The sequence below is a fragment of the Phyllopteryx taeniolatus genome, chromosome 17 (assembly GCF_024500385.1).
Source record: "Phyllopteryx taeniolatus isolate TA_2022b chromosome 17, UOR_Ptae_1.2, whole genome shotgun sequence".
Taxonomy (NCBI): domain Eukaryota; kingdom Metazoa; phylum Chordata; class Actinopteri; order Syngnathiformes; family Syngnathidae; genus Phyllopteryx; species Phyllopteryx taeniolatus.
Window position 1 is genome coordinate 20597440 of NC_084518.1, and position 10102 is coordinate 20607541.

General features: G+C 44.4%; 2 protein-coding genes across 2 annotated transcripts; both read left to right on the forward strand.

Moving 5' to 3' along the window:
- The first annotated feature begins 149 nt into the window (after window positions 1-149).
- Window positions 150-2399, forward strand: rbmx2 (RNA binding motif protein X-linked 2). The gene is made up of 6 exons (XM_061752636.1): window positions 150-236; window positions 751-866; window positions 947-998; window positions 1076-1205; window positions 1430-1616; window positions 1693-2399. Exons 1-6 carry the CDS (start codon window positions 232-234, stop codon window positions 2253-2255), a joined length of 1053 nt encoding a protein of 350 aa, XP_061608620.1. The 5' UTR covers window positions 150-231; the 3' UTR covers window positions 2256-2399.
- Window positions 2400-3476: 1077 nt separating this feature from the next.
- On the forward strand, window positions 3477-9964 carry LOC133466754 (neuronal acetylcholine receptor subunit alpha-10). The gene is made up of 6 exons (XM_061750734.1): window positions 3477-4625; window positions 6079-6224; window positions 6311-6465; window positions 7020-7266; window positions 7646-7931; window positions 8302-9964. The coding sequence occupies exons 1-6, from the start codon at window positions 4556-4558 to the stop codon at window positions 8859-8861; spliced, it is 1464 nt and encodes a 487-aa protein (XP_061606718.1). The 5' UTR covers window positions 3477-4555; the 3' UTR covers window positions 8862-9964.
- The last annotated feature ends 138 nt before the right edge of the window (window positions 9965-10102 follow it).

The following is a 10102-nucleotide window of genomic DNA, read 5'->3' on the forward strand; positions in this document are numbered from 1 at the left end:
GAGTACTAAAATAAAATTATCTCAAAAATTAGTTGTATATTGATACATGCATATTTTAATTCACATGCCCTTGGACTGCTTTAAGTCTATAAGATGAAAAATAATAAATAAATACAACATGTGAAAGTACGTCCCAGTAAAGACTTCCAAGCAGCAGGTGGCAGCACAGGCGCGGACCTTTACCCGGAAGTCATTTTTTTAACGTCGCGGAGAACCCCAAACACTTCTACAATGAAGTATGTTTTTACCATTTATTGTAATCTATATTTGTATTATGTGAATAGATTTTTTACGTGGTTCGTGTCTGCGGAATGTTTAGTTGTCGTGTCAAATTATTCGCCGTTATTCCTTATTCATCGCTGAGCCGGTGCTAACAGCTAACGTGACTATGAATAAAGTGGATCAAAGACGACCTATGAATAGCGTTGTTGTTAAAGGTAAAAATGACACATGAGCTGACGGGACAAATCATCAAATAATGTGTTGGCGAGTACTGCTAGTATCTCTCACACCTTGTTATTAAATGTGTGTATGCATCGGAGTGGGAGTTTAATTTCTCCTTGAGGGACACCTTTCACTTTAATAAAATAAAAATAATAATTTAAAAAAAAATATTTGTGTTGTTCAGCACTTGGAAAGTTTAATTAAAAAAAAAAAAAAAGGAAGCAGGATGGATACAATTGGCTTGCATGAAGCCCAGAGGGTTAAATACAATATAAACATTTTTGGGTGTTTGTTTGTTTTTCTCAGTCCGCTGACCAAAGTGAAGCTGATCAACGAGCTGAACGAGCGGGAAGCTAACCTGGGGATCAACGAGAAGGCTTCGTGGCACAGCGAGTACAAAGACAGCGCCTGGGTATTCATAGGTAAGAAGACCATGATGATGATGATGATGAAGAAGAAGGTCAGCAGCACCTAGGTCTCACGGTCTTCTTGTTCCCTGCAGGGGGTTTTCCGTATGAGCTGAGCGAAGGCGACGTCATCTGCGTCTTCTCGCAGTACGTTACATGCAGTCTCGTAATGTTGTTTCCAGCTGCTACACTGGAACGCGCATTGACCGTTTTTGTTCTGTCAGGTACGGCGAGATCGTCAACATCAACCTGGTGCGTGACAAGAAGACGGGCAAGTCCAAAGGCTTCTGCTTCCTGTGCTACGAGGACCAGAGGAGCACCATCTTGGCGGTGGACAACTTAAACGGCATTAAGGTGACACAACACTGTTGCATTCAGGCAGGGCCATAGTTTGATGGTCGTGAGAAAAAATGATAGTTCATGGCGTGGATGAGGAACACCATGTAAAAAAAAATATCAACTGACGTTCAACTCAGTCAATCAGCGTTGCTCACAGCGTGTTTCTTATATACATATATAGGGTATAGATGTATAGAAAATCAATGAGTGGCCTAGCCCGCATTGTTTTTCCGTGTCAGATCAAAGGTCGCACCATCCGCGTGGACCATGTCCGAGACTACCGCCCCCCCAAAGACCACGAGGACATAGACGACGTGACTCGGCGCCTCAGGGAGGAAGGATGCGCTCCTGCTGTCAATCACGCGCCGCCAGATTCCCTGTCCTCGGCCGAGGAAGACGTCCTCCCCCTGAAGAAGAGTAAGAAAGGTGAGCTCGTTTCCTGTTTATGCATGTTTGTGTGATGTCACGTGACCCTCATCTTTGCTACTTCCTCCTCCTGCAGATAAGAAAGAGAAGAAGAAAAAGAAAGAGAAGGAGAAAAAGAAAGACAACAAGAAGAAAAAGAGCCGAGCGTCTCCTCCTTCTTCGTCGTCGTCGTCGTCGTCTTCTCCTCCTGCCGCCATCCAAGTGAAAGAGGAGAAGGAGGACGCCGCCTATGATAAGTATGACCAGAGGAGGGCGCCAGTCCAGGAGGAGAGGAGACGAGGAGACGACGAGAGAAGAAAAGGAGATGCTGAGAGAAGACGAGAGGATGAGAGAAGATGGGGAGGTGAAGAGCGAAGCCGAGGAGACGAGGACAGAAAACGAGGAGAGCAGGAAAGGAAGCGAGGAGACGAGGAGAGAAGACGAGGAGACGAGGAAAGAAGACGAGGAGACGAGGAAAGAAGACGAGGAGACGATGAGAGAAAACGAGGAGACGAGGGGCAAAGACGAGGAGACGATGAGAGAAAACGAGGAGACGAAGAGAGAAAAGGAGGAGACGATGAGAGAAGACGAGGAAATGACACGAGAAGACAAGGAAATGGGGATAGAAGACGAGGAGAGCAGGAGAGATACAGAAGGTGACCATGGTTACTTGTGGGTCATGTCTGGAATGTTCTTGTTCATTTTGTGGATTATTTTATAGTATGTCTTTGTTTATTTTCCTCAGTTAACAATGTTTTGTATTTTTTTGGGTAAAATAAATAAATAAATCAATAATTAAACTCATGTTGAACACACACAATTCGTCTTTTTTTTGGGTAGACCTTTGAAAGCATCCGTAATCATCCCATTGTCTGTGACATAAAGTTGGCGGCTTTTTCTGACTTTACGAGCAGTGCTCGTCTTGGACTGCGCCCAGCTGAGCATCTCCCCCCAATTAACCTTGACTTATCTTCAAGGTCATCCAGGAGAAGGAGAACGAGCATCACATCTGATCTGCAATAACTCAAGACTACTCATCTTTCAAACAAATCCGTGCCACATTCAATTTATATATTATTCCCCTCTATATTGCAGTTAGCATTGATTTTTCTAAGCGATTTTTTCCCCCACAGAATAAACCGCTTTTTCTGACACCTTGCAGTAGCTGCCACAGCAATAAATTCACATAATCATATCTTTTTTTTCCTAAATTTGTAATCATAGTAATAATAAGTCATAAAAAATTTAAAGTAATAATCATAGTTAAAAAGTATTATTTTCCGAACCAGGAAGTACAATTGAGAAGCTTTTAATGAATGTTTTTTTCAGTGGTAAAGATGTTCTAGATGAGTTGTTTTCAAGGTCTTCACACCAAGTACCACCATCGTAGTGTAGTAGGCCCAAGTGTTCATCAGTAAGAGGTTTTCAGGCAAAGTTTTGACTGTTAAAAAGTACAGTATATGAATTGTAACAGTTTGAACATTAACACTGTTTAGATATAGGACAATAAAAAACTGCACTTAAATAATGATACAATTATAATTTATTGCACATAAAAGTAAATAAAATTGTACCTAAATCAACATTTAAATACACAGAGTTCTTTTAAAGATTTTTTTGTTTTGTTTTTTGTATTGAACTTCAAAGTTAAATACAACCGAACTGTTCTTGGGCAGTGATTCTTTCCCATACCACTAGAGGGAGCCGGTATAGATACCACACTTTGAGAATAGCTGCTCTTGCTGATTAAACCCCCCCCCCCCCCCAAAAAAAAAAACTAAAAAAAAAGTAAGCAAGTGAAAAGTAAAAAGCGTTTTCCCTTTGTCCCAAGCGTATCAATCCATTTAACGCTAATCCCTTAATCTCTACTTTTCAAAGTTTACTATTTAGGATTAATTTGAAAGAGGATGACCCCTTGATGAAGGTCACCTTGCATCGGGGACCGCCTAGCTCGCATGTTCAAGTCCCGCTGCAGGCCGCCCGCTGCAGCACTGGAAGCCACGTTCGCTTCTCAACGACATGTAAAATGTACACGTGTACTAAGTTGCGTTTGATGTGAATTGTCGCTCTAGCCTAGTGTAGTTTGTGTTCAACTATGCTCTATTGTGTCCTCTTGTATTATGTTCTCCTGTGTTCGATAGTCTTTTGATTATGTTCTAGTGTGTTCTACGTTGTCATGTATTCTAATATGTTCCACTGTTTTCTCGTATTATGTTCTGCTGTGTTCTATTGTCTTCTGTTATTTTCTAGTGTTGCATTGTCTTTTTATGTTCTATGCTGTTGTGTGGTTGTTTTGTGTGTCCTATTTAGTTCTATTGTGTTCTATTATGTTCTTTTTTTTTGGTTGGGTTCCCCAGTGTCGTAATGCGTTTTATAATGTTCCCTTGTGTTTTCTCGTGTTGTATCGTGTTCCATTGTGATCTATTGTGCTCTTTTATGTTTTTCTGTATTCTTTTATGTTCTGAGGGTTTTCTGGTATGTTCTACTTTTCTGTTGTGTTCTATTATGCCATTTTGTTGTTTCGTCTTGTGTTCTGTTTAGTTCTCTTGTGTTCTCTTGCATTGTGTTCTAATTTGTTTTATAATGTTCTCTTTTGTACGGATTTGTTCTCTTATGTTCTGTTGTAATGTCTTCTATTTATATTGTATGTTGTTGTCCTCTCTTGAGTTCTGTTGTGTTCTACCGTGTTGTATTGTGTTCTCTTGCAGAGCCTCGGAGTCAAGGGTTCAGGTGCGACATCACGTGTCGCGTTAAGGATTCCAACAGCCTGTGTTGGTTCTTCGTAGCATCAAAGATGACCGTTTGAATGAATCATTTTGTCTTTTTTTTAAGTTGACGCTGGACCTTCTCGTCTTCGGGGGGAGGAGGAGTAAGGAGAACGTGCGTGACCTCCTCATACATCAGCGACTCGTCCTCTCTCACAGCACCTCATCCTGTCAGCGGGGCGGAGGAGGAAGAAGATGAAGATAAAGATGACGATGAAGATGGCGTGCGACTGCTGCGTTGTGTTTCTTCTCCTTTTTCTTCCTGGTAAGACAAAATTTACTTTGATGCCTCGCGAGCTTTTATTGTGAACAGCTTCTTTTTACTTCTGAATGTTTTGCTGTCTTGTAGATTATTTTGTCTTCTTGTGGCGCACAAAGATGTTTTACAAGCGCCTGAAGAAGTATGTACATTTTAAGATTAATTTATCTGCCGATGCCCTAATGTGGAATGAATCCTGGCTAAATAATAGCAACACTGGACAAAAATGGGTGATGAATGTTTGTAATTTGCCAGTTACACAACAGGGATGCCTCAAGGGTCACTTTTAGGACCCATTTTCGTATGCTTATAAAGGACCTTCCCCAAGTATGTCCAGATTTAAAAATTTGGTTTGTGGTTGTTGTTTTGTCAACAACAACAACAGATGCAAATTAGCTGTTAACTAATTTGGGGGTTTCTCATTGTGGGATGTAGGATGGTGCATGTGGTCCCCCTCATGTCCATGTTTGTACATGAGGCGCTAACGACCTCGAGTCAGTTGTCATATTTTATCTGAAGGTCCTTGAAGTGAGCACACTGCCTTGTATGTGCAACAATGCCAGCACCACCAACATCTCCGCGTGACACACACACACACACACACACACACACACACACACACACACGCACACACACTCGCACACACAGACATATATATATATATATATATTGAGTAGGTTGGTGTGTTGCTGTAATATGTCAGGGTATCCATACTGGATGTGGCAGATCTTCCCCTAAAATGATGCAAGTCAATGCATGGAACTTCATAAAGGAACAACCTACGAAGTGCACGAACTTAATGTCATTAATTCATTCATTCATTTGGCAAACCAAAGCAACGTTTGTCACTTTTAATCTGATGATTATGTTTACTGCATAATCCCTTGCTTTTCAAAATATAGGAAAGCACAAAAAAGAAACCTGAGAGACGGTTCTAGTCCCAAGGGAATTTCCAGTCCCAAAAGAGAAGGATACATTCTTGAGAGAATGTACTAGTAGTCAGAGTAGGTACTCGTCCTAAGAGAAGATTTTAAACCTGAGAAAAGGTTGTAGTCCAAAGAAAATCTGTAGTCCCAAGAGAGAAGGCTCAAATCCTGAGAGAAAGTTCTTGTCGTAAGAGAAGCTTCTCGGCCTGTCTCATTGCTACAATGACAAGAAAGAGATTCTGAATTCTGAGAGAAGTTTCTCGTCCTGGGAGAATTTACTAGTCCCAAGACCTGGTGCTAGTCCCAAGAGATGGTTTTAAACCTGAGAGAAGGTTCTAGTCCCAAGAGAATTTCTAGTCCCACGAGTGAAGGCTCAAGTCCTGAGAGAAGGTTCTAGTCTCAAGAGAAGATTCTAGTTCATAAAGTTGGTACTAATCCCAAGTGAAGTTTTTAAAAGCCTGAGAGATTGGGAGAGATTCCCAGCACAGCTATGTCTTTTTACCTTTGTGACATCACTTCCTGTGTGCGCGCAGCCTGTCAGTCAGCGCACGGCCGCTACGCTCAGAAGCTCCTGAGTGACTTGTTTGCCAACTACACTAACGCCCTGCGGCCGGTGGCGGACACGGACCACGTCATCAACGTGACGCTGCAGGTCACGCTGTCGCAGATCATCGACATGGTGACCGTAACGCTCACACTCGACGTTCCGCGTGGGTGTGCACAATTCAGGCTAAGGTCTGCGCACGCGTGTGTGTGGTTCTCCAGGACGAGAGGAACCAGATCCTGACCACCTACCTGTGGGTGCGGCAGGTCTGGATGGACGCCTTCCTGGCCTGGAAGAAGGACGACTACGATGGGCTGGACACCATCCGCATCCCCAGCAGCTACGTGTGGCGGCCCGACATCGTCCTATACAACAGGTCAGATTTTATTATTTGTTGCAGGATGTTCCAGTCATTTGGGGCAGAAAATTGAAAAGAAGACCAACCAAAATATGTGCGGACTGTGGGAATGAAATGCATGGTGGTATGCATGGTGAGCAGAAAGCGAAGAAAGGGTTGGGATCTTACCAATGAAAATGAAGAATGATGAAGATGATCTACTAACCGGGCGCTGTCCAAGAGGACTTTTTTGGGGTGTTCTTTCCCATACGTTGTGACAAAATGGCCAATTTTGATTTGCCTCTTCCACTAAACTTTTCAATTACATCACGCCAAACCTTTTTTTTTGTGCTCGCTGTGCTCTCCCATATTTTCCATGCTGAAAAGCGTCAGAGCTACGGATAGCGCAAAACCTTCATTTATAGGGCGGTCTCCACCACTTTCACGGCTGTTGCCGATTGCGCCGCAATCTTAGTAGATCACGCATAACATGCCCCAGCGCCCGCAAGCTGTCAGAATGACCGAGATACTTAGCATCAGCTTTTTGGGATCTTAATAAATCAGGCCCCCTGAGTACTCCTTCTCCACTGCAGTGCCGACGACGAGTTTTCCAGCTCCATGGAAACCAACGTTGTCCTGAGACACGACGGCCAGGTGATGTGGGACCAGCCGGCAATCACCAAGAGCTCGTGCTCAGTGGACGTGGCCTTCTTCCCCTTCGATGTGCAGCAGTGTCACCTCACTTTTGGCTCTTGGACTCACAACGGCAACCAGATGGACTTGTTCAACGCATTGGACAGCGCCGACCTGGCAGACTTCATCCCCAACGTGGAGTGGGAGGTGAGCCCTCGTTGAGCTGGTTGAGGAGTTTGTTGAGGAGCTCGCTGTGACCCAAGCTTCTCTCATTGTCTTCGATGCTACTTACGCAAACTGAGGCAACTGGACTCTTCTTGGGTTAAAGGTGAAACGTCTTCAACAACCAAGAAGATCCAAAAGGCTTCTACAGTTCTGAATTCCTCAGAACTGAAGAGGCCTTTTACCTCTAAATTAGATTAAAGGTAAAATGTTATCAACAACCAAGAATATCCAATTATTTGGTTCTGGGGAACCTCTTGGAAACTTGTGGATTCCAAGAAGAGTCTAATTGGATCTATTAAATGTTTGCAGATTACCATGACCTAGTTGACTGAGGTTCTCCGCTTCAATGTTCCTCTGGCAGATCCTGGGCATGCCGGCCAAGAAGAACGTGATCCTTTATGGCTGCTGCTCAGATCCGTACCCGGACATCACCTTCACCCTCCATTTGAAGAGGAGGTCCTCCTTCTACATTTTCAACCTGCTTCTTCCCTGCATGATGATCTCCTTCCTGGCGCCGCTGGGATTCTACCTGCCGGCCGACTCCGGAGAGAAGGTCTCGCTGGGCGTCACCGTCCTGCTGGCCCTCACCGTCTTCCAGCTGCTGGTGGCTGAAAGTATGCCGCCCTCCGAGAGCGTCCCACTCATCGGTGAGTCCACATAGACTGATGAGTCCGCTTGCTGATTCGGCACATTCAAGGAGACCTTTTGAATGTTTCACAGTAGTCTTCTTCTCAACATGTTTCACGCGCGTCCCGTAAAAGACTGAACCGTAAAAGGCTGAATCAGTGAGCTACATTTGGATCTATTACATTCAACACTTAATATATTACATGTTCATTTAAAATCCAGCGGTCCAATATTTTTAGCAGATATTATATACAGTAGCATACATTTGTATGATTTGCGTGTTGGTCCATGGCCTGTTGAAAAGCTGTTTGGCCTCAGCATTTGGTCATTGTTGTTTTTTTAATTATAATTTAATAATGTTGTTGTTGTTTGTTGTGTGTCGCCGGGCAGGAAAGTATTACATCGCCACCATGACGATGGTGACGGCGTCGACGGCGCTCACCATTTTCATCATGAACATTCACCACTGCGGCCCAGATGGACACCCCGTGCCGGCTTGGGCCGAACGCTTCATCCTCAAATATTTGGCCCGCGTGTGCTTCATGTACGAGGCGGCGGACGAGCGCTCCGGAGGCCCGTCCTCCCGCAAGCAGCCGGAAACCGACGGGAACAAGTGCAACGGCGAGGCGCGGGGGCTCGACAAGAGCGTGCGGAAGGAGGACGCCTTTGGTACGCTGGACCGCGTGGAAGTGGGTGAAGATGCCGCGGATGGCGAGCAGTCGGGAGGAGGCGTCCCGGAGAGCAGGAAGGAGACGTGCGCGTGCCATCATCATCAAGGACTGCGCAGGAACGTGGAGTACATCGCCAACGCCTACCAGGACCAACGCGCCGCCCAGCTGCGTGTGGGAGAATGGAGGAAGCTCGCCAAGGTCATGGATCGCTTCTTCATGTGGCTCTTCTTCATCATGGTCTTCATCATGAGCATCCTGATCCTGGGGAAGGCCGTCTGATGCGCGCCCGAGCACCGGTACCTTGACTTTTGAGCGCCCCAACCTATGAGCTTTTCGAGCTTCGAGCCGCTGATGTTTTTGCTTTGTGTTGCGAGCCAAAATTTGAGTTACAAGCGAGCTTCAGATGCCCGCTCGAGTGAAGTGAAAAGGTTCTGTCATGCCCTCGCACGTGGGCAAGGAGAGCTAAAGTCGCCGATGCAATTTCAGATGTTTATTGAACAGGATCAACAGTCCAACAGTCAACAGTCCACAAAGAAGAAAGGAGGATACACGCAAGGAGCGAGTATTTTTTTTTTAATCATCGATGAATTGCATAAAAAAAAAAACATGAACAATTTCCATCCATTTATTCAAAAACAGGACTATTTCAAAAGGACAGTGAAGAAAAGGCACAAACATAAATTGATTATGATTCAGTCAGTGGTTTGGAAATGTTTGGCATGTCGGAAAATAGGCAAAAAGGTTGATCATTATTTTTTTTCAAATGTCTTATTTTGGGATCAACACGACAATAATTAATCCGCTTTCATGGAGGATTACAGACATCTGAGAATTTTTCAATAAATTAAATTAAACAAGGTCTACAAACGATTAATCGATAATCTGATAATCGATTCATTGATTAATTGATGCACCTCTATTATACAGAGCTTTTTCTCTTTATTAAAAGAGGGGCTGGAGCAGATTAACTCCATTTGGGGAAATTTGATTGGCTATACAGTGCAATTGAATTGTGGTATGGGCTTCGTCACAGAAGGAATTCAACTCTTAAGTCAAGGTACCGCTGTACTCACCATCAGCCCACGCTGCCGTCGACATCATCGCTCCACGCCGTCATCGCCCAAGCCGCCATGGAAGAGGATCTCCATGGTGGCCCCACAGCACCACCGCGGCCGTTCTGGACGTCACCATTGCTCCGTGCCACCGCGGAGATACTCGACACCGCCGTGGCTCCAGCTGGGATGGAGGACTTGTCTTCTTTCCATCGGCCCGAAGTTGAGCTTCAAAAGCAAAGTGTGTGCGCGCGTGTGTGTGTGTGTGTGTGTGTGTCAAATGTATCAAGAAGTCACACGTCACATTAAACATGCCCCTTTACTTCCTGATTGTTTCTTACATTGTCTCTTCTTTTTATTATTATTATTATTATTATTATTATTATTATTGACAGTTACATGCCGTGCAGTGGTTCTCAAACGTTTTCTGTCCGGAGGTAAGTGAAGGCCCATGGTTACCTCTTGACG

What these genes read in the sequence shown, in the direction of transcription:
- rbmx2 (XM_061752636.1), top strand. An exon ending in GTCATCTGCGTCTTCTCGCA is followed by an intron (nt 999 to 1,075) that starts GTACGTTACATG and finishes TTGTTCTGTCAG; the next exon opens with GTACGGCGAGATCGTCAACA. An exon ending in CCTGAAGAAGAGTAAGAAAG is followed by an intron (nt 1,617 to 1,692) that starts GTGAGCTCGTTT and finishes CTCCTCCTGCAG; the next exon opens with ATAAGAAAGAGAAGAAGAAA.
- LOC133466754 (XM_061750734.1), top strand. Translation starts at nt 4,556, where the DNA reads ATGAAGATAAAGATGACGATGAAGATGGCGTGCGACTGCTGCGTTGTG. An exon ending in TGTCGCAGATCATCGACATG is followed by an intron (nt 6,225 to 6,310) that starts GTGACCGTAACG and finishes GTGGTTCTCCAG; the next exon opens with GACGAGAGGAACCAGATCCT. An exon ending in CGAGAGCGTCCCACTCATCG is followed by an intron (nt 7,932 to 8,301) that starts GTGAGTCCACAT and finishes GTCGCCGGGCAG; the next exon opens with GAAAGTATTACATCGCCACC.